This window comes from Mobula hypostoma, chromosome 7, assembly GCF_963921235.1.
Source record: "Mobula hypostoma chromosome 7, sMobHyp1.1, whole genome shotgun sequence".
Classification (NCBI taxonomy): Eukaryota; Metazoa; Chordata; class Chondrichthyes; order Myliobatiformes; family Myliobatidae; genus Mobula; species Mobula hypostoma.
In genome coordinates this window covers 141,202,582-141,226,858 of record NC_086103.1, presented here as the reverse complement: position 1 = coordinate 141,226,858, position 24,277 = coordinate 141,202,582, and the positions used below count along the sequence as shown (strand labels likewise).

The 24,277-nt window shown below is 37.9% G+C and overlaps 1 protein-coding gene across 2 annotated transcripts in view; it reads left to right on the top strand.

The window, feature by feature from the left end:
• Positions 1 to 24,277, top strand: part of cenpj (centromere protein J) — a 64,316-nt gene that overhangs the window by 9,287 nt on the left and 30,752 nt on the right. For both annotated transcript variants that reach the window (XM_063054155.1, XM_063054156.1), the window contains exons 4-11: positions 1,618 to 1,716; positions 1,974 to 2,139; positions 2,875 to 2,989; positions 5,439 to 7,059; positions 9,625 to 9,757; positions 14,817 to 14,982; positions 21,547 to 21,783; positions 21,885 to 21,971. In XM_063054155.1, coding sequence (XP_062910225.1) covers positions 1,618 to 1,716; positions 1,974 to 2,139; positions 2,875 to 2,989; positions 5,439 to 7,059; positions 9,625 to 9,757; positions 14,817 to 14,982; positions 21,547 to 21,783; positions 21,885 to 21,971 — 2,624 coding nt within the window. The remainder of the gene's footprint in view (positions 1 to 1,617; positions 1,717 to 1,973; positions 2,140 to 2,874; positions 2,990 to 5,438; positions 7,060 to 9,624; positions 9,758 to 14,816; positions 14,983 to 21,546; positions 21,784 to 21,884; positions 21,972 to 24,277) is intronic.

Here is a 24,277-nt window from a genome sequence, read left to right as displayed (position 1 = left end):
TTTCTTGAGGAAGCTAATATTCTTTAACAATTAGACTTTCTTGTTTTGAATGCCAGCAAAATTGAATAAATGATATAATGGCATCATGATTAGAAAATAGATTTGGCATTATTAAAGGGTGGAGATGATGGTGGTTTTCAGCTGGAGAAAGGATGAGGTATTTATTATGTACTTTAATGTACTTTAGTGAACTTGGTAACGAGCACTATTTCAAAATTTCGGTGTTGTAAACAATGAAGTCTGTGATGACCAAGGTGAGATACGTAGATTGGTGGAATGAGTAGTATAAAATTTAATACAATTCAGTTTTGAGCGAGGACTGAGGAAACTTTATAAAATAAGTGTAATTCCAAATTGAATGCAGAATCAAAAGAGAACCGAGTGTACATTACGTTTTTGTTATCTTTGAGGTATAGGGCCATAGGTAACAACTAGCACTTCTCCTTTGGACCTAATGTATCCCAAAATGAGCAAAAAAAGCCTAGTAATGTTCTTATAATATACATTAGTAAGCACCTAAACACCTAAAAGTGAGTTCATTGATGATTACTGGTTTAACTATTAGCTGGCTTTAGTTTTAAGCCAACAGATCATAATTAGTTCCAATGAACCATTTTAGTCTTCTCGCTTTTAAAAGTGATAAGTTCACATTTGAAGCTATAGCAAAAGTAATTCTCAAGCATGTCAAAAGGCAAGAATAAGATAACATTTTTCTTTAGATGAAACTTCTGTCTTTTAAACAGATCTTGAACACATTGTCTCTACAACAGCAAATCCACAGTTCTTTTTATTGTTACCTGTTCTGATTTTTGAATTGCACGATCTTTCATGTGATGTCCAATTATCTATGCATCTATCCACTTGGTAGCTTGCCATAGCCTTTTGAATTCACCTTAGATGTGACTGGAAATAGAAAGATAAATAATAAGTTGAATGAGGTAGATCTGGAATGAGTAGCTCTACTATTTTGAAGTGTTAGCATATCAGTTAATTATTTTATAGGGTATTATCTACCTATAAAATGGATCCATTAAGCCAAGTAATGCAAATAATAGAGATCATTCTTCATTTAGTACATTAAGCACGAGTGACTAAATATATGATTTGCAATTTGATGTTTGCTGATTAGCTTAACTAGGGGCTTTCCAGTAGACTGACTAAAGGTTCTTGCTGTTCAATCATTATCTTCCAAAGGCTCAATCCCTTGAATAATGAAAAAAACAGAATCCTTTAACCAACTTATTAAACACAATATTTCAAGATTTTCCAGTTATATTGTGTAACTTGTATTATTGATTCTTAAGTTTTTCTGTTTGCACTGGTAGTAGGTAATGTAGAGAAACATTGAATTCTATTGGAAAGCTGAGGTGATGGTGCATATTTGTGTTCAAATAATTCTTGTTAACTTGAATTTTTCATAATCTTTGATTTAAGGCAAGCAACAGATGGAATACATAAATTACAGTTGGACAGCACATTAAAGATCATGTTCATGGAATTCAAAAATCAAAACGTAGTGAGAAAAAATATCTAAATTTCTAATCTTTTGTTCTTTGACAGTATAATAATCAGAATAAACATTAAATATTTAGCTTTCTTGCTCTGTTTTTATTTTAGAGATTTTAAGTAGCTTAGATGATGTTGAAAAAAAAATTCCAGTTAAAGTAGTTCTGCAACAAGATGGACATGTGGCACAAGAGAATCCTGTCCTTGAGGGTAAGCAAATATACCAATCATTAGCCTTAAAGTTTGGCATAAATACTTATTGTCCCAAGATGTGTAATCTATGTTCTTGCATACTTGGTACTCGTCAATTGGTTCAAAAAGTTGGTAATTAAGTTAGAATGGTATTTTAGCCTTAAGAATAAATACATGATATTTAATACTAACATTTAAGTACAAGTACATGTTTTTTTAAAAAAAACTAACATTGCATATACTTACAAAATACATTTGTATAAATTTTTTTGAAGGTGAGACTGGAGTTCACATCGAAGACAGTGCTGCATCAACATGTTCAAGAGAACCTTTAAATAAACATCAAAGTAATAAAGATTCTACAAGGCCAACATCTGTTCAAAGCCCACCTGAAAAATCTTATTCTTATGATGCACCATCATTTACAACTCTTGAAGAAAGGTAAATGAAAACTTGGGAGAAAATTGATGGCATGAACATTGACTTCTCTAACTTCCGCTAATGTCCCACCTCCCCCTTGTACCCCATCTATTATTTATTTATATACACACATTCTTTCTCTCTCTCTCCTTTTTCTCCCTCTGTCCCTCTGACTATACCCCTTGCCCATCCTCTGGGTCCCCCCCCCCCCGCTTTTCCTTCTCCCTGGGCCTCCTGTCCCATGATCCTCTCATATCCCTTTTGCCAATCAACTGTCCAGCTCTTGGCTCCATCCCTCCCCCTCCTGTCTTCTATCATTTTGGATCTCCCCCTCCCCCTCCCACTTTCAAATCTCTTACTAGCTCTTCCTTCAGTTAGTCCTGACGAAGGGTCTCGGCCCGAAATGTCGACTGTACCTCTTCCTAGAGATGCTGCCTGGCCTGCTGCATTCACCAGCAACTTTGATGTGTGTTGCTTGAATTTCCAGCTTCTGCAGAACTCCTTGTGTTTACTTGGGAGAGCATGCCAAGTTTAAAATGAAAAGCAGTATTGTTAGTCATGTTAATAAACTGCCTGTCCTAAGCTTAGTTTTCAATGCAAATATAAAATTATTAATAGTTGTGCATTTTTTTTGAGGAATATAATTGAACTATTTTCAGTATCATGTAAGCAGGCATAAAACCTCTCCAAATTATGAACCTCTTTTTTTAAAATTGAAAATGCAACAATTCTATGAATATTATTTCTCCATAATAGACCCATTAAGCCTGGTGTAACTGGAGAAAAGGAAACCTTTGAAGAATTCCTGGAGAAGCAGATGAAAATGGAAGAACAGAGACTGCAACAACAACTTGAACTGAAACAGTTATCGGTTTGTGTTTGAAACAATAAATCTAGCACTCATAAAATGTAATATTTGAGATTTGTGATACCATAATTAATGTCACAGGAACAACAGCTGAATCTTGAATAATCTATTATTTCAAAGTTAGATGTACTCTGATTATCACATAATTCTGCAAAAGGTTTTTAGTAAGCATGGCAAGCTATTGTACTGCAGATTCAGTTCACTTAGGAAACTATTTAGAGAATGGGATATCGTAGCAATGTCTCAATGAACACAGAGTAACTTCCCCAGAAAATTAAGCAATTTGTGGGTCGTTAATATATTACATTCACGGAGCTCAACAGATATTTACAGAAAAATGATCACTAAACTTGATTGATAGGGACATGATTACTTCCAATCAGTTTTGCTTTCACTTGTCACCACATGCAGCTTTAAACTGTCCAAGTGATTAGATTGGGAAACTTGGCATACTTCTTTACTTAAAAACTTGCCTTTCACTAGAAGATTTCGGCTCAAGTTGCTGTGTCCAGTAGGTGAATATAGCACAATTAGAGACATCATCTTTCATGATTAAAAACGTTAAACCTAAAACCCAGCTGATTCTCGGTTCATCGTTGAACACAAGCTGACCATATATCAGTGAAAGAAATTTGTTTGCTTCTTTCAATGTCCATGCTAACATTAAAGCCTGGGTGTTAAGCTTATCTGATCATTATTGCGCTGGTATTTAAGGAACATAGATTGGCATTTCTGAAGAGCTTCAGCGGATGTTTTCCCTTAGGCGGTTTAGACAACCGCTTCCAAACCCATGACTTTGAAATACTGTTCCTTTCTCTTTTCTGAATTACACTTCAAAGTTCAAAGTAAAGTGGAATACTTGCAACACTGTTAGGAACTTTCAAAGAATGCAGCAACTCAGGTTGTCAGCTTAATGCTATCTTATCAAAGGCAGAATTGCCCAAATACATCCTGATCTTTCTGGTGGTACCTTCATCTCTTGAATATAAAATATTAAAATTAGACAAATGTTGATGTATGTGAAATGACAATTAAAGAAGCAGATAGAATGTTAAAAATTGGTTTTGGTAACGTCTCACAGAAGCCTACCATGTTAATCAGGGTAGACTTTGTTATTTTCTTTCTCCAGCTTATTAAACAGCTTTACAAATTATGTACTATTTTGAAATCATCATACAGGGAACAGCAAAGATGAATCATCAGTTAAACTAATCTTACTATATTCATTTGAGAGGAATGCTTGCCAGGAAGCTGTGAGAATTTATTAAGGAGCTGTGGTATTGCTATTGATATAGTTCTGTTTGTGAAAATGGAGAGTACTTCAATTTAGCTTAAAAGTTCAAAAATTGTACACTTATAGATGAGACATGAAGGACTTAAACACTTGGAGATGCCCTCCTAACTACTGTCTACCTGGAGTAAAAAAAATTAGACAAGGTGATCTTTCAGGTTGGAGAATTCGAAAATAAGTTAATCCTGCTGTAGAAAGTTGTCTGATGTTTAAATTCCTTGATTTATTTTAAGATTAGATGTAATGTTTTTGCTTAATCTACTTAATCTTTCTACTCCTGAGAAGCTGCACATGAAAATGTGAAACCGCATTTCAGCAGAAAGTAAATTATTTATTTCATTTGTAAAATTCAAGATTATTTTATTGCTTATTTTTCCTTTATCTTTATTTCTTAATCCAATATTGCATTTCCCTTTAATTTCTTTTTCTCTACATAATTTGACTGGTTTAAAAACAGAAAGTGCCAGAAATATTCAGTTCAGCCAGTATCTGTGGAGAGCAAGCATCATTTCAGTGTAAGCAACGTTAATTCTGTTTCTATTTCCACAGATACTGCCTAATGTGCTGGATAATTACAGTATTTTCTTTCTTTTCAAGTTTCCAAAATTTGCAGTAATTTGCTTTTAAAATTGATAGATTGTTCCATTGTTGTTTTCCCCTATTTCTAAAATCTATTTGTTGGATGGGTGGTGGTGAGACATGGAGTATCATTGTCCCCATTAGCTCATATCTCCAGTAACTGAAGTGGCACAGATGTTTTGCAAATTGAAAAGTACATGGTGGAAGATGAGCTGTGCTGCAGATGCCCTTCTTCAGTCATTCTGGTCTAACTTTTGTGTTTTTCTTTTTATGTAACATTTTTGATATCTTCTCACAGCTGAGGAAAGATCTAGAAATGTGTTCTGTGTTTTGAAAGCCACTTGATTATAACAATTTTCACATATCAGGAAATGTTGTGGTGGGGGAGAAACTGATTCTTGAAACAATCATTACATTCTTAATTAGAAACGAGAAAATCTGCAGATGCTGGAAATCCAAGCAACACACAAAATGCTGGAGAAACTCAGCAGGCCAGGCAGCCTGGCCTACTGAGTTCTTTCAGCATTTTGTGTATTGCTCACATTCTTAATTAGTGTTGTTTTACATGTATTGTTATTATAGTTACCTCCAGTCTTCGCTGAGGATAAGGGCAACCAGAAAAGGAAGTTTTTGAAGTGTGGTGAAGGACTAGCAAGATTTTCAAAAATCAAGTCGAGTAATCTTGTAACAGTCAAAGCTGATAAAGAAAGAAACCTAACCAATCAGGATTCTGTAAGTTTAAAGAAGGCAAATTGTCAACAGATGCAGCGGAAGTTGACACTATTAAGCAAGGAAAACCATAATACTAGCTCTTCCTGGCTTGTCAACAAACCAAAGACAATTGGTAAAGGGAAGAGCAACTCTGCATTATGTCTTAAAAAAGTAGCTGCCTTAGGAACCTGCAGTGAAGGTGCTGTCTTCCAGTCACTTCATCAAGCTGAGGAGATAACAAATGCTTCAGAAGGTCATGTTCACAATGCCCCTAAAACTGAAACTATTAATGTGGTTCAGGATTATGAACAAATGAAAAAACAGATGAAACAGGGCAGTGAACTTTTGCTTGAACTTGCATCACCGTGTAAGGCTGAGAGATTGCAGAAAAAATCAGGAAATATACTTCCCACTTGTCCAATTGATGGAGCCTCAAATGAAATTGAGAACTCATTTGAGATATCATTTCAAAAAAAGATGGAGAACTGGAATAAGGAAAATGAGAAGGAAATTGTTGAATTGAATGAATTTGAATTTTTGGAGCAGGCAGCTGAAGAACTTTCCTTCTCTAGTAATTCTTCCTTTGTGTTAAAAATGGCACACCAAGATTGGCAATACAATAAAGACCATAGATTGTCCTCCACACCAATAAAACTTTCTCAAGATGATCAAATGTTTGAAAATTCAAATGACCCAAAAAATAACAGAAATGTGGATGATAGTGATATGAAGAATGTTTATCTGAAAAGTAATTATGTTGAAGCAGAGGGAAAGTTCACAAGTGTTTTTGATCCACTGATCAGCAATGAAGCTGTAGCTCAAAGTGTCAAATGTAATTCTGAAGAAGATCAGTGTAGTATTTGTGATACCACTTCAGATTCAAAGATGGATCTTGATTCTACACTGACAAATGAATCAGAGAAGCAGTCAGTGATTTTTAACAGTAACAAGGAAGATGATCCTAATTCTGTGTGTGGTAAACAACCAACAGACAGTCTCAATAAAGATAAGAAAATGGACATTGATCTTGACTTGTCATCTGATGATGATGATGATGTCAAAATGTTGACTGTGATAGAGAATGATAAACTTGAGTTGAGCCAGAAAGAAGATTCCTCTCTGTTTAATTCAGAAGGAAACTTACCATTGCAGCAAGAAAAGGTTGAGTTTGACGATGACCAAACATGGACTGACCAAGAAGAAGGTGGATTTAATAAACTTGAAGATATTTCAATAGAGCCTGTTCATACTTCTGTATTAGTGACTCAAAAATTCTCTTCTGGTGAAGTTACTGAGGACAAATGTTTGAGAAGAAAAACTGCTTCTGCCAAGAAAGGAGATGTTGAAGGTGAAAAAAAACTGAAGTTTGGAGAATCACCACCTACATCTGATCTAATAGCAAGATTATTTCCTTCACTGAAACCCAAGGCAAAGCCTGCATTGCTTCAAGAGCTGGAACAGAAATCTAAAACAGTGAATGAAAAACCATTAGGTATGGTACATATGTATATTTTTATTTTAATATGTTAATTAGCATGTTATCATTGTTTGAGAAACTTGTCAAAAACTATGCCCTTCCAGGCATATCAGATTTAGAGAAAATATTTTTGATTTTCAACTGTCAAGACTGGATTGAAAAATCATTTCCTAACTGCCACTGGTTTTAAATGTTGCTCATCTTGTTCAATTCCCTTTTAATAGTTAGAGGGAAAATGCTGTTTATTTTGCTTAAGAACTTTATGATCTGTACTCTTTGAGGATACATTAGTCAAAGCTGATGGCATAAGGGATAGAATAAACATTTAAAGCTGTGAATGATAAATCATTATGTTTATTTGATTATGATTTAAAAAGGATCTGCCAGTAATTGAATCTTTTATTTTTCTTGATATTCACTGGTTGCAGTTCTTTCAGTCTTGTCTCCTAGCAAGTTATAGTTGTATGCATCGAAATAAGCCATTTGGGCCAATGGATCTCGGCATCATCTTACATTAATCCCATCTTCCAGTGTTTGGCCTGTAGCCTTCTATATCTTGGGTACTCATCTAATCATTTCTCAAATTCTGTCAGCAACTCTACTTTCACCACACTCTCCGCTAGTGTATTCCAGGTACTTGCCATTGAAAATAGTTCCCCTGAATATCTATCTCAATACCTTAAATCAATGTCCTCTAGTTTTATTCATCTCTAAAATAGGAAAAGTTTCCTGCTGTCAATGTCCTCTAGTTTTGTTCATCTCTAAAATAGGAAAAGTTTCCTGCTGTTTACATAACTATATATCTCATTTTATATCTCAATAAAGTACCTTCTTAACTTTCTCTCTAGTGTCTCCTCGTTACTTAAATGTTGCATCCCAGTCAGCAACTTGGTTAATTTTCTCTGCACTTCACCATCACTTACACTTTCTTACAGAGTAGTAACTAGAAATGCATGCAGTAGTTTGACTGAGTATTCCACGATCACTCATTTAAAAGTGAAGAATATGAATGAGGTGAATATAGAAAATAAGACATGTACAAAATCTGTGCATTCAGAACAGGTTAGAAAGCGTCTAACAAAAGATAGCAGAAATAGGTATGTCGAGATAGACAGTTTAAAAACCTAGTATTACCCATCTTAATCATATTGAGTTGCATGCAGCTTGTATCAGTGTATTGGAAGATGGCAAGGTGAATCCTCAAGGCTGTTAAGAGATTGGGTTGAAAAACAGAGGATACTTTGGATGTAAGAGTATTGCTGATTAATAATGTAGCTTGGCAGTTACCATTATGTCAGCCTTTCCAATTGAAAGCAACTTTTATTTGGATCCGATTACGATCGCACAGCCAAAATGAACCTGTAAGCATAAGGATTAGGAAAATTTCAGAAATTGGCAAAATAAAAAAAAATGACAGTAAAGCTTTTATAGATACGCACAAAAAAGATTAGTAAAAGCTGATATGGATCTTATACATAATAAGTAGTAATTATGATAGGGAATAAAAAAGTAGCAGAGAAATTAAACAAGAACTCTGTGTTTGTCTTAGAAGGCAGCTTGGAAAACCTCCCAGAATAGTGGAGAATGTTCGGTCTAATGAATGGAGTGGGGAAAAAAGTGATTGCAAATCTTATGCAGAGAGGTTAGATGGGCTAGATTAGGGGTTCCCAACCGTTTTAATAATGCAGTGGAGCTTTACCATTAACTGTGGACCATGGTTGGGAACTTCTGGGCTAGATACATGGATATTTTTTTCTGGTGGGAGTGGTATTGAATTTTTTTGATTTCTCTAACCAAGAGGTGGTGATGTTTATGACATTTAATTTGGATACATATTTTAATAAAAATGATATTGAGAGAGAAAAGATTGGTGCAGGAAGGTGGCAACCATGATTTTATTGAATGGTAGAGCAGAGACGAGTTTGAAAGACTTTTTTATTTTGGTTGTTTTACTCCACTACAGTCTACAATACTTGGAGCTCTGTATTGACCATGGAAGATTGCTGAAAAAAAGAAAACCTTTTGCCTTGTGTTACCACATATTTCTTTGTCAAAGGCCACAGCCAAGACAAACACATCCATTTTGCTTTTATTCTTCGACAAATTTCAAACTTTTATTTCTTTTCTGCATAGCAAAATATGTTGGGTCAAATTATTAGAATGAGTTTTACTGAACTACTATTTTACAGAAATATGGGAGAGTATATATTATTATAGTACCTGCATTGTTGGAGATTGCTGTTTTCTCAACCATCTTTAAGACAGTGCTGTGTATCTTTGGTTAGTTAAAAGTAACAAAAACCTTAACCAGTCACAAAGGAAACCTTTTTATTAGTAATTGTTATGTACATGAGTAATACTATACAACATTTAGCAGTATGTATATGTACATAGGAAGATGCCATGTATGTCTTTACCCTGCATGATTTAATGTTCAACTTGCAAAAATCATTTGATAGGATTGAAATGGAAATGAAGTTTCCTGCTTGCATTATAGGTCTTTGGCAACATTGAGGTTAAAGTTTTTCAAATTAGACATCGAGCAAATAAAATCATTAAACACATTGTGCTGCTTGCTAGGTAATTGTATCCAGTCCAAGTTGATGAAGGATAAGCTATTAGAATTGGAATCTGAAATTAACCAATTTCGAGCAGAAAATTCTACACTGGCTAAACTCCGAGATGATAAGGAAAAAGCTATGATGGAATTTAGGTAAGCATACATGGTTCTTTTTAGTGGAAGCACTGGGGCCATCTTTTTCTGAGTCCTAACCGAAATAAAGCTCTTTTGTCATGCGACATCAAAAGTTCAAAGAATAAAGCAAACTAATTTGCACCAATTTGTTACAAGTTCTGTTACGTGTGACAAATGTAGTACAACTTGACTGGCTAGCGATTGTGTGTCCGTTTTTCTTTTGTGATTCCTCTTTAAGAACCCCATTTCTGTTCAGGTCTGCATTTAGAAAGAACTCCACAGGTTAACAGAGGCTCAACGTTTAGGGTGAAATATTTATAACCCTCTTAAAGCTGTGAGTCTACCATGTATAACTTTTGATCTAACTGTTTCCAATATTTATTTATGGAGCTGTAGTAAGAATTTGAAGATGCATTGAACTGATCAAATTAGCCATTATCTTACTGAATGGCATAAGAAGCCTGGTGCTGTACAGACTACCGTCCCTATTTCTGGTTACCTTAAGGCTTTCGTTGAACATGGAATTGGGCTGCTGATTCACTGAGTTTGTGCTGACCATTAAATATGCAGCTACACTAATCCTATGTTATGTTGCCATCAACATAAAGTTACCATCAGGGCAATGTACAGTGGCCAATTAACTTACCAACCTACACATATGTAGTATTAGAGAGGAAACCAGAGCACATAGAATGAAGGTTCAAGCTCCACAAGATCACTGAACCCGGAACACTGCAGCTGTGTCGCAGCAGCTGAACCACTTCCATCACTGTCCATCAAATGTGTTCTTTTGAGCTGCAACCCACTAAACTATCCAAGATTTTGAAATTCAAACTCTGTTTAATAATGAGCTATTGTCAATTCCTCTTTCTTACTTGCACTATATGATTTTGTATGTTTTAATTTATCATATTCCTGTGAGTTCTATAGTTTTCTGGCAAAGAGAATTTCTTGGTAATCTCTAAATAAGTTCTTGATGTCTGTCACCACCTTTATTTTTATAATCCCAAAATCTCTCTTAATATATTCCATATTTGGGCTCACCTTCATTTTTCTCTTTATTGTTTTCCGCTTAGTTTTTTTTTGTGTGGGTTTATTTACCTCTTCTGACCATGCATGTATTGCATGTTATTGCAGGAAAAATCATGTTCTTCTGTTAATGGCTTTATCTTAGGGTGGATAGCTTGTAAGCTTAAAGCTTGAGTTTCTGAATTTTAAAAGCAGATTGACAAATTTTTTTTTTACCAATTATTTTTAATACTATTTGTGGCTTAAATTTACAGGAAAAGTCCATTCTATGATTCTAATTCGGTGTTAATCCCTAATTAACAAAACTTTATCGCAAACACAATATTATGAAAAAAAACCCTCAAAAATCCATATTCCAACATGTTCTATAGTTATCAAATATCCTTGTGTAAATACAGTATATAAACTTTTTCCTGTTCTGCCACTGGTCTGGATATTTCTAAACTTGATATAAATGAATTTTGAAATGAAAATACCCAAAATGACATTTTAGTCAAACTTTTATCTGGATGGACTTAAAAGAAGATAGTTTTTAAAAAAGTTACTAATCATGGGGATCTTGAATGTGACTCTGACATTTGTTAGCCTAGTTTTTTTGTTTAGAGCTATTACTTCAATATTTTCTGGATGAAAATAATGAAAGCACCAAGGTGGGTAATGTAATTTTTTTTGGCATGATCGTCTCAGAACTTATGATTTGTAACTCAGAGGATCTGAATAAACTGTTCATGGATAGTAGAATAATTTACTTGAATCCATTCATTCAACTGCATAAAATCAACCATGTTCCCCTGCTCTTTCCCGCATGTGCTCTATTAATCAAGTTTTTATCATATTTTAAAAGATGCATTAATCACAATTCTCTCAAATTTTGCAAGGATCTTTTAAATAGTAAATTCTTTTTCTATCTTCTAAATCCTTCATTATTTTGCACTAAACTTCCTTTTGCTTTTTCTACTGTAGTGAAAGTAATCTCAAAATATCAATTTTGCTTTTAATTATGGTTCATAATCCTGCACTACTTTTCAATGCATGCTATAGTTCCAGTACCCTTCCCAAAATGGGAAGAGCGTTTGTGCTACATTTGTAGCCCAGCAACTTGCGTAAATACTGTAATTCTCTTTGCTTTTGAAACCTTGTTAAACTTGAATCTTGTTTGCTAATGTTGTGATGCTTTGTGGAGCATGTTACCATAAGCTCATCCAAATCTCTACTATTTACATTCTAATTCTCATCAAGATTTATTTGCCAATGATCTTTCTGGTCTCAGCGGCATCCCCTGTCTGCCATTTCAATAACACAACTATTCAAAATTCTCATTGTCTATCAGTTCCCCTGAAGCCATGCCCTTGCCCTTTGCAACTTTCTCCAGCCCTTGAACACTTTCTCTAAAAGATCTCTGTAGTCGTCCATTTCTGGTCTTTTAAACATCGATGATAGAACATCAAACATGGAACAGTGCAGCACAGGAACAGCCCCTTCAGCCTACAGTGTTGTGTTGAACCAGCTAAGAAGCGAATTTAAAAAAACAAACTGTAAACTAATTCCTCCTATCTAGGCAATATCCATATCCCTTCATCTTCCTCACATTCATGTGCCTATCTAAAAGTCTCTTAAAAGCCTGTAATGTATTTGCCTCTACCAGCAAATCAGGCAGCGCATTCCAGGCATCCACCACCCTGAGTTTAAAAAAAAACAAACAAACAACTTACCCCTCACACCCCCTCTGAACCTACCCCACCCACCTTCAATACATGCCTCTGGTATAAGATCCTGGGGAAAAGATACTCCCTTATAATCTTAAACCTCTATCAGATCTCCCTTCAGCCTCTGCCACTCCAAAGAAACCAACCCAAGTTTGTCCAGCCTCATGATGGTACAGGGCCTCTCCAAAGTCTCTACATCTTTCCTATAGTGGGGGGACTAGAACTGTATGTAATACTCCAGATGGTGCCCTAACCGGAGTTTTTTTTATAATGTTGCAACATAATCTCTTGACAAATAAAAGCAAGTATTCCATAAGCATTAACCGCCCTATCGACCTGTGTATTCATTTCTATGGAGCTATGAACGTGGTCCCCAAGGTTTCTCTGCTCAGGAACACTGTTAAGGATTTAGTCCTACAGATTAAGGAAATGTGTAAAAATGTCATGGAGAATTTCAACTTCCCTAATATAAACTAGGACATTCATAGTTCAAGGGGTTTAGATGGGGCAGAATTTAAGTATATCCAGGAGGGCTTCTTAAATCAATAACACCTCTTCAAAAGTCTCATCTATAACTACTTCAGCCTCCCAGATGATCCTGAGTACATTCAACTCCAGCTCCAACTCCTTGACCTGGTCAATCAAGAGCTGAAGTTGGGTGCACTCCCATAGATGTAATCATCAGGAAAACCGTAAGGTATCCTGAATTCCCACATCTGAAAGGAGAAGCATTCCATGCTGACTAGTCTGTACAAAAAAAAAAGTTGCCTCTTTGTGTCTGTGCCTTTGCCTGTTCTTGCAGAAGCCTGTTAGGTCAAAGTTTTCCCATTCCATCACTAGCACACCCTGACAATGGCTGCTCTGCTTGACCATACCTTCCTTTTATATGTTGCTGACTTTAGGTCTCTGGTGCTTACATATATTTCACTGTTAATGGTCATATCTTTGGTGCCTTAACCTTGGGGTCTGGAACTCCTTCTGTAGTCAACACTTTCTTCTTCAAGTCAAGTTGCTTTTTATTGTCATTTTGACCATAAACTGCTAGTACAGTACACAGTAGAAACAAAACAACATTCCTCCAGGACCATGGTGCTACATGAAACAACACAAAACTGCACTAGACTAAGTGAGACAACACAAGGCTACACTAGACTATGTAAAAACAACAGAAAACCTACACTAGACTACAGACCTAAAGTGCACAAAACAGTGCAGGGCAGTACAATAAATAATAAACAAGACAATAAGCACAGTAGAGGATAAATTATAATATAATAAATGATGTAGATGTCAGTCTAGACTCTGGGTATTAAGGAGTCTGATGGCTTGGGAGAAGAAACTGTTGCACAGTCTGGTCATGACAGCCCGAATGCTTCAGTACCTTTTGCCAGATGGCAGGAGGGAGAAGAGTTTATATGAGGGATGCGTGGGGTCCTTCACAATGCTGTTGGCAGTGTGTGGTGTAAATGTCTAATGGTGGGAAGAGAGACCCCAATGATCTTAGTTGACCTCACTATCTGCTGCAGGGTCTTGCGATCCGAGACGGTGTAATTCCCGAACCAGGCAGTGATGCAGCTGTTCAGGATTCTTAACCTCTATATATGCTCTCTCAAGTTTTTCTTAAAACCCACCTGACAATGCTTTTCATTACCCAACACTTTGTGGACTGGTATCAAATTTAGTTACGTACGACTCGTATTAAGCACTTTCTGATATTTTGCTGTGTTAAGGGTACTGGCCTGTGTTTTTACCAAAATGTTTAATTGAATTTCATCTTCCATTAATCAATCCATTCTTCTGAAGTCTTTTCACTTTTTGCAAACATGTTAGCAGTAAGTTTTGATATTGACCTGTATCCAAATCAGATTGATGATATTATTAGATCTAGGATCCTTTTCCGAGTAGAACATTTGTAACCTGCCTGTATGAAAGCACAGTTGTACATTTCGAAGAGTGCTAATGAGCATTTTCAATTCTGACTTCCGGTGCTGTTTGTGTGAAGTTTCTATCTTCTCCATGTTGTATGGGTATTCTCTGGGTGCTCTGGTTTCCTCCCACATCTCATTGAAGTGTAAGCTCCTAGGTTAATTGGCCAGTCTATATTGCCTCTAGTCTGTACATAAAACCTGGGTTGCTGATGCTGTAATAGCAATACAATACCATGCCACTCAACCCTTCTCCACATTTTGAAAATTTCACAGACATCCAGATTAAAAATAAGAATCTAGCAAATTAATTTGTAGTATAAGGTTCAAAGTCAGATTCCATTGACTGTTCTTATCCATTTTGAAGTCTATGATACTAAATTTAAAAATATGCTTAAGATATTATTTAATTTGTAGGAAAGAAATTGCAGACTTTGAACGTAAGAAAGCTGAGGAGCTGACTCAATTAGAAGAATACAAAAAAGAGGAATTAAAACGACTACAAAAGGAGCGAATGGTTTTTGAAAAATATGCTGCAATAGCAAGAGCTATTCCGGACAAAAAGGAAAGAGAAGAAATTAAGGTGACATTGTTAACTCTTTGTTACAAATTCAGATGCACTTTTCATTGTTTAGGTTGATTTTACTGAGTTCTGCTTGGCGAATACCCTTAAGGAAGGAATTTGCAGTATAAAAAATTTACTTTGTCCTTTTCCTTTGATCAGTTTTCTAAGAGCTTAAGTGTATTTGTACTTGCTACATACTGCCAAGTGTAAGGATAGGATTTCCTGTAGAAACATTGCCCATGAACCAAGAAAAACTATAGAAATTAACTACAGATGGGGGAAATACATTATAGTTTGCAAACTAACATGATGTTGAAATATTGAAAAGGGGTCAGACATCAATAGTTAAAAACAAATAAGCAGGCTTTAATGCTACAATTGTACAGTGCTCTGATTTAAAATTGATGTGGAGTTGTGTTGCTTAAAAAAACAGTTTTGAAGTCCTGGAGTTTGCAGCCCCTTGGTAGAATAAAGAATGCCGTATCCAAAAATAAATCAATACCCTTGATTTTAAGAATAACATTTTGACCACATTGGCATTAAGTTATTGGCTCTTATTTAAAAAGGAAATGTTTTAGAATGAAATATTTGCGGGTTAGTGGAATTCAGGTAAGTTTTCATTGGAAATTCGTTTGTACTTAAAAGACCCAAGGATGCAAGAATGAATGGGTTGTGAATGATTTAAACAAGAAAAATAAATAATGAGCAGGTGTCATGAATAACAAATATGGATTGCTCAATACTTGAAATAATCTTCTGGGAAATGTAATAGAGTTAAAAATTAATGGTAAGATGGTTAATGGGACATACCTGGATGAAAGATGATCACACAGTGGACATCTTGTCTGTATTAAATATTTTAAATTTACTGAAAGTAAAATGTATCAAGTTGTTTAACGACTGCATGATTTTAAACTATACGCAAAATTGTTTAAGTTCAACATCAGGATGGCTTTGTCAAAGGCAGGTGATGCCTTATGAGTCTGATTGAATTTTTTGAGGATGTGACTAAACACATTGTTGGAGGTAGAGCAGTAGATGTAGTGTATATGGATTTCCGCAAGGCACTTGATAAGGTACCCCATGCAAGGCTTATTGAGAAAGTAAGGAGGCATGGGATCCAAGGGGACATTGCTTTGTGGATCCAGAATTGGCATGCCCACAGAAGGCAAAGAGTGGTTGTAGACAGGTCATATTCTGCATGGAGGTCGGTGACCAGTGGTGTGCCTCAGGGATCTGTTCTGGGACCCCTTCTCTTCGTGATTTTTATAAATGACCTGGATGAGGAAGTGGAGGGATGGTTTAGTAAATTTGTTGATGACACAAAGGTTGGGGGTGTTGTGGATAGTGTGGAGGGCTGTCAGAGGTTACAGCAGGACATTGATAGGATGCAAAACTGGGCTGAGAAGTGGGAGATGGAGTTGAACCGATAAGTATGAGGTGGTTCATTTTGGTAGGTCAAATATGATGTCAGAATATAGTATTAATGTTAAGACTCTTAGCAGTGTGGAGGATCAGAGGGATCTTGGGGTCCAAGTCCATAGGACACTTAAAGCTACTGCTCAGGTTAACTCTGTGGTTAAGAAGGCATATGGTGCATTGGCCTTCATCAATCGTGGGGTTGATGATGAGTAAGATCTGTAAAGTTGTGTTATTTTCACACAAACCTCTTTTTAAGTTGAGTCATAGAAAAATACAGCACAAACAGGCCCTTCGGCCCATCTAGCCCATGCCAAACCATTTAAACTGCCTCCTCCCATCGACCTGCACCTGGACCATAGCCTTCCATGCCCCTACTATCCACGTAGCTATCCAAACTTCTCTTAAACATTGAAATCGAGTTTACTGGGCTGGCTGGTGGTGCAATGACATCAGCACCAGACTCTGAAACGAAGGTTCCCAGGTTCGATCCAGTCGGGGCTGCTCCCAAGTATGCTTTCTGTCTGTGCCGGGTTGAGTGTCGAGATCGCAACCTGACCTCGTAAAATAAAGGGAAAAATACTGCAAAATGTCTGTGTGAGGAGTGGCGTGCTACACAGTCTCTCTTTCGCTCTGCGCTTTGTAAAGGCTTGAAAAAAGACATTGTCCTGCCAACATCACGCACGCAGGCGCACACGCCAAAAAAAAATCGAGCTTGCACCATTTGTTTAACACTCTCATGACCCTCTGAGTGAAGGAGTTTCCCCTCATGTTGCCCTTAAATTTTTCACTTTTCACCTTTCACTCTTAACCCATGACCTCTAGTTGTAGACCCACTCAACCTCAATGGGAAATGCCTGCTGGCATTTACTCTTATTTATACCCCTCATAATTTTGTATATCCTATCAAATCTCCCCTCTCTCTTCTACGTTCCAAGGATAAAGTCCTAACCTATTTGATCTTTCCTTTATACTCAGGTCCTCCAGACCTGACAATATCCTTGTAAACTTTCTCTGTACTCTTTCAATCTTACTTGCATCTTTCCTGTAGGTAGGTGACCAAAACTGCACACAATATTCCAAATTAGGCCTTGCCAATGTCATATACAACTTCAACATAACATCCCATCTCCTGTACTCAATACATTAATTTATGAAGGCCAGTGTGCTAAAAGCTTCCTTTATCACCCTATCTACCTACGTTGCCACTTTCATTGAATTTTGGACCTGTGTTCCCAGATCCCTTTATTCTATCACTTTCTTCAGTGCCCTACCATTCATTGTGCAAGACCTACCCTGGTTGGTCCTGCTGAAGTGCAACACCTCCCATTAACTTCCATCTGCCATTTTTCAGTCCATTTTTTCTAGCTGGACCATATCCCACTACAAATGCTGATGGTCTTCCTCACTGTTCACAACACCCTCAATCTTAGTGTCATCTGCAAATTTACTGATCCAGTTAACCACACTATCATCCAGATCATTGATATTGATGCCCAACAGTGGACCTGGCACCAATCCCTGCAGCACTCCATTAGTCATAGGCGTCCAGTCAGTGAGTCAACCATCTACCACCATTCTCTGGCTTCTCACACAAAGCCAAAGTCTAATTCAATTTACTACCTCATCTTCAATGCCAAGCAATTGAGCCTTCCTGACCAGCCTCCCATGCGAGACCTTGTCAAAAGCCTCGCTAAATTCTGTGTAGACAATATCTACTGCCTTGTCTTCAACTTTCCTGGTAACTTCTTCAAAAAAAACCCACTAAGATTGGTTAGACATGATCTACCATGCATGAATTCATGCTGACTATCCTTAATCAGTCCATGTCTATCCAAATACTCATTATCCAGTCCCTTACAATACTTTCCAATAACTTTCCCACTACTAATGTCAGTCTCACTAGCCTGTAGTTTTCTAGTTTATTCTTAGAGCCTTTCATAAATAGCAGAACAGCATTAGCTGTGCTCCAATCCTCCAGTACCTCACCTGTCACTAAAGATGATTTAAATATCTCTGGGACCACTGCAATTTCTGCACGCCTTCCACATGGTTCAAGGGGACACCATGTTGGGCCTTGGGGTCTTGTCCACCCTAATTTGCCTCAAGACAGCAAGCACCTCCTCTTCTGTAATGTGCATAGGGTCGATGATCTCACAGCTGCTTTGCCTCACTTCTACAGACTCTTGTGTCCGACTTCCGAGTAAATACAGATGCAACAAATCTATTTAAGATCTTTTCCCAACTCTTTAGACTCCTTGTATAGATTACCATTCTGATCTTCCAGAGGACCAATTTTGTCCCTTGCAATCCTTTTGCTCTTAACTTATCTGCAGAATCCTTAGGATTCTCTTCCACCTTGTCTGCGAGGGCCTCCTCGTGCCTTTTTTTTTAAGTCCTCCTGATTTCTTAAGTGTTCTCTTGTATTTTTTATACTCTATAAGTATTTTATTTATTACTACCTGCCTATACCTACAATGCCAGGGTCTTAATATCTCTCTAATCAATGTTCCCTAAACCTGTTATCCTTGCTTTTTTTTATTCTGGCAGGCAGATACAAACTTTGTACTCTCAAAAATTTCAGTTTTGAAAGCCTCCCGCTTACCAAGTGCACCTATGCCAGAAAAACAGTCTGTTCCAATCCACACTTGCCTTCTCCAATTTAGAATCTCATCACACGGACCATATCTATCCTTTTCCATATTTACTTTGGAAATAATGATATTATGATCACTAGATGCAAGGTGCTCCCCTACACAAACTTCTGTCACCTGCCCTGTCTTATTCTCTAATAGCAGATCAAGTATTGCGCACACTTTTGTTGGAAGTTCTATGTACAGATTAAGGAAACTTCCCTGAATACACTTGACAAACTCTATCTCATCTAGCCCTTTCACTGTATGGGAGTCCCAGTCAATATGTGGAAAGTTAAAATCACCTACTGTAGCAATCTTGTGTTTCTTCCAACAGTCTGCGATCACTCTACAAATTTGTTCCTGTAAATCCCACAGACTGTTGGCTTGTCTATAATATAGCCCCATTAATGTGGTCATATTTTTCTTATTTCTGATTTCCCTTCATAAAGTCTCACTAGACAAGTTCTTCACTCTATCCTGACTGAGCACTACCATGACATTTACCCTGACTAGTAATGCCACCTCTCTCTCTTTAATCCCTCCTGCTCTGATGCATCTAAAAAAAAAATGGAATCCTGGAATACTGAATTGCCAGTCCTGTCCCTCCTGCAACCAGGTCACACTAATGACTACAATATCATAATTCCATGTGTTGATCCATCCCCTGAACTCATCTGCCTTTTCTAAAATAGTACTTGCATTGAAGTACATGCAGCTCAGACCATGGTCAATCTTTTGATTCCTGACTTTGTCTGAGGTCGTAACAGCATCTGTATCCACAACCTCTCCACTATCTGTTCTGGCACTGTGGTTCCCACCCCCCTGCAATTTTAGTTCAATCTCTCCATGCAGCACTGGTAGGATGTTAGTCCTCCTCCAGTTCGGGTACAAACTGTCTCCCTTGTAGAGGTCCCAACTTCCGTGGAAGAGCGTCTAATGATCCAAAAATCTGCCGCCCTCCTCCCTATACTAACTACTTAACCACATATTAAACTGTATGATCTTCTTATTTCTGGTCTCACGAGTATAGGTAGCAATCCTGAGATCACAACCCTGGAGGTCCTTCCTTTAACTTAGCACTTCACTCCCTAAACCCACTTTGTAGAACTTCGTCCCTCTTCCTACCTATGTCTTTCGTACCTATATGGATCATGATCTCTGGCTGCTCGCCTCCCACTTAAGGATGTTTTGGACCCTGACACCCAGGAGGCACCCTGCCATCCGGGAATCTCATTCTTGTCCACAGAACCTCCTTTCTGTTTCCCTAACTAACGAATCTCCATCACCAGAGCTTGCCTCTTCTCCCCCTTTCCCTTCAGACTCCGTGCCAGAGACCGGACCACTGTGACTTCACTCTGCTAGGTCATCTCTTTCCCCCCACCGCCGCCTCTTCCCCCTTCACCCCCCCAATAGTATCCAAAATGGTATACCTATTTGTGCCTATTGTTGAAGGGGATGGCCACAGAGTATTCTGCACTGCATGTTTAACCCCTTTCCCTTTCCTTACTGTCACCCAGTCTCCTGTGTCTTGCTCCTTGAGTGTAATTAGTGCTCTATATGTCCTATCTATCACCCCATAGCCTCCTGAATGATCTGGCATTCATCTAGTTCCAACTCCTTAACACAGAGTGTTAGAAGCTGCAGTTGGATGTACTTCTTACAGGTGAAGTCGTCAGGGACACTGGAGTTCTCTCTGCCTTCCTACATTCTGCAAGAGGAGTATTCAATTATCCAGCCAGGCATCCCTACTGTTCTAATTGTGCAAATATAAAGTAGGAAGCAATAAATAAACTGGGGGAGGGGAATACATCTACAGCTTTTTTTACCTTCTCTCACTCGAGCCTCAAAGAGCTAAAGCCTCAAATAACCATTCTAAAACTGTCCACTCTAACAGTGGCTGCTCTGCTTACCTCTGCCTTATTTTTATTCTTGCCAATCAATCTTAATTGTTGATTGGCTGCTGCTGAAACTCTAGACTATTGCAAGATGATGGCTTGTGTACTCAATCAACGAACTTGAATGAGCTATGTCTTCTCATGCTGATTGCCACAGTTCAAAGTATATGTTCTTAAAATCTAAGGTATTAGTTTTCTTTTTTGGCAAAGGGCACTATAATTTTCTCTATACTTATGCAGTTCCAAATCTTATTCCAAAAGTATATTCCAGCCAATGTTCAGCAGTAACTTGGCACTCTGAGACTATTTTAAAAAAAAAGGATAAATCATATTATTTAAAGCAATTAATAACAATTCATCTCAGTTGAAAGAGGATTTGAGTAGAGACTACTTTCTCAGAGTATGGGGAGAATATGGAACTTATTATGCGAATAGTGGAGAATAATTCATTTTAAGAGCAGACTGGCAAATATAACTGGGTACCATGTAGAGGGTTTGAGTTTAAATGCCAGCATGGATTAGTAAGGTTCAATGAATTGTTTAGGTGCTTTGTGTTCTATATAATAATGTTTTGGCTACAATCATGCTCATTCAAAGGACTTAAGAATTATTTTTGTTTTTTTTGTGCTTAGGTTCTTAAGCAGCAGATAATAGACTTGCAAGAAGAATTGAAACGGAAGGAATTAAGGTGGTCAAGCACTTACACAAGGCTTCGAAATCAGATCGATGCACTTACCAAGGAAAATCAAGAGCTTCGAGATGAAGTTAAAGTAATGGAAAAACTTCGATTAGAAACCTGGAAGAAAGCTGAGATGGCAACTGAGAAGAAAACTGGAAACTCACTTCCACAGCTTATGAAAACTGATGGGGTAAGTCCTTTTGTAATTTATATTTTTACATGATGGCAACATTCCTGTTATTACCCATGGGACATGTGCATCTTGATTTTACAACTGTTATTTTGTAATAGATTCCATTAGAAGCTAGGAAAAAGGAAACTGATTCCTTGTTCAAAGACAGAAATGGAGGAAATAAAAGTTCATACAGAATTGAACAGGTAATAAACTTTTTTCAGATGTTAAGGAGATTTTGGAGTCTATTAGTGGAATTATGTTTGATTTGGGTTTGATATGCATCACTCTCACTTACAAATCTTATACTTATTTGAGCTAGCACTTAGCTCCAAAAAAAAACTGCAAATGGAACGTTGGCCTCTATCTTAAGAAGGTTGGAAAATGAAAATGATACTGCTCTTGTATGAATGTTTTGTTGGAATTTTTGAAATCCTGGTTGGGTTATATTAGAAGGACTGTTTATTGATTTAACATTTTGATCTTCAGTAATGTGGAGTTAAGACATTTAAATGGAAATGAATATAAATTAAATGTGACGTAACTGAATTATGAATAGACCCATTAATGGCTAAGTTTCTCAAATGCTTCAGGGCCATTCTTACCCAGAGAAGGCATAGATATTACTTACCTCTGAATCCATTTCTTTCCTTAGCAATTGTCTGAGACTGAACTAGACATGTAGAGAACTGTTATGTGACCTTATTCAATTTCTGATGAGCTTGTATCTATACTGTATGTTCATTCATATCAAGCCATGTTTGCCAATCACCCTTTGACCTATATTGGTTTCCATTTCCCCTTCAATTCAGATTTAACATCCTTTATGTTTTCAGATTCCACCAAGAAGCTTATATGTAGTTCGATAGATCAACAAGATATTTGCTCCTCATTCTGGTCTTTGAGTATTCATAATTCAAATCACTCTATCGTTGATGGTTGTAACTTAAGTTGCTCTGGAAGTGCCTCACTAAGACTGCCTTCTTTTAAGATTCAAAGCTATGTCAAAGAGTCTTCTGTTTTTGTCTTGTATGACTTTTTAATTTTGTCAATCATGAAAAGCATTTACACTTAATTCTAATATCTATTTTAGCTTAATGTAAAATGAAAGTTGATGTAGCAGATCCAGTATTATTTGCCTGCCTCTTCGTTGGTTATGTGGAACAGTCTGTGCTCCAAACCTATTCTGGTACTGCTCCTCAACTTTTCCTTCGGTACATTGATGACTACATTGGTGCTGCTTCCTGCACCCACGCTGAGCTCGTCAATTTCATCGACTTTACTTCAAACTTCCACCCAGCCCTCAAATTAACTTAGTCTATCTCAGATACTTCTCTCCCCTTTCTCGATCTCTCGGTCTCCATCTCTGGAGAAAGACTGTCCACTGACATCTTCTACAAGCCCAATGACTCTCATAACTACCTCGACTACACCTCTTCCCACCCTGCCACATGCAAAAATGCCATTCCCTATTCCCAGTTCTTCCGTCTCTGCCGCATCTGCTCCCAGGATGAGGCTTTCTGTTCCAGGACATCTCGAATGTCTTCTTTCTTTAAGGATCGTGGTTTCTCTTCGGCCGTCATCAATGATGCCCTCACCCACATCTCCTTCATTTCCCGCACTTCGGCCCTCACTCCATCCTCCCGCCACCACAACAGGGACAGAGTTCCCCTTGTCCTCACCTACCACACCACCAGCCTCTGGATCCAGCACATTATCCTTTGCAACTTCTGCCACCTTCAACAGGACCCCACCACAAAGCACATCTTTCCCTCTCCACCCCTCTCCGCTTTCTGCAGGGATCAGTCCCTCCGCGACTCCCTGATCCACACGATCCTCCCCATGGATCTCCCACCCGGCACTTATCCCTTTAAGTGTAAGTGCTACACCTGTCCCTACACCTCCTCTCTTGCCACCATTCAGGGCCCCAAACAGTCCTTCCAGGTGAGGCAACACTTCACTTCTGAGTCTGTTGGGGTCATCTATCGCATCCGGTGCTCCCAGTGCGGCCTCCTGTATATTGGTGAAACCCGACGCAAACTGGGGGACAGCTTCATTGAGCACCTCCGCTCTGTCCGCCACAACAGACAGGATCTCCCTGTAGCCACCCACTTCAACTCTGCTTCCCATTCCCATTCGGATATGGCCTCCTCTACTGCCATGATGAGGCTAAACTCAGGTTGGAGGAGCAACACCTTATATACCGTCTGGGTAGTCTCCAGTTCCTTGGTATGAACATAGAATTCTCCACTTCTGGTAATTCCCTCCCCCCTCCCCCCTCCCTTCCCCTATCCCTATGTCACTCTACCCCCTCCCCCAGCTGCCTATCACCTCCTTCATGGTTCCACCTCCTTCTACTACCCATTGTGTTTTCCCCTGTTCCTCCTTCACCTTTCCTGCCTATCACCTCCCTGCTTCCCCTCCCCCACCCCTTTATCTTTCCCCTTACTTGGTTTTCATCTGGAACCTACCAGCCTTCTCCTTCCCACCCTCCCCCCACCTTCTTTATAGG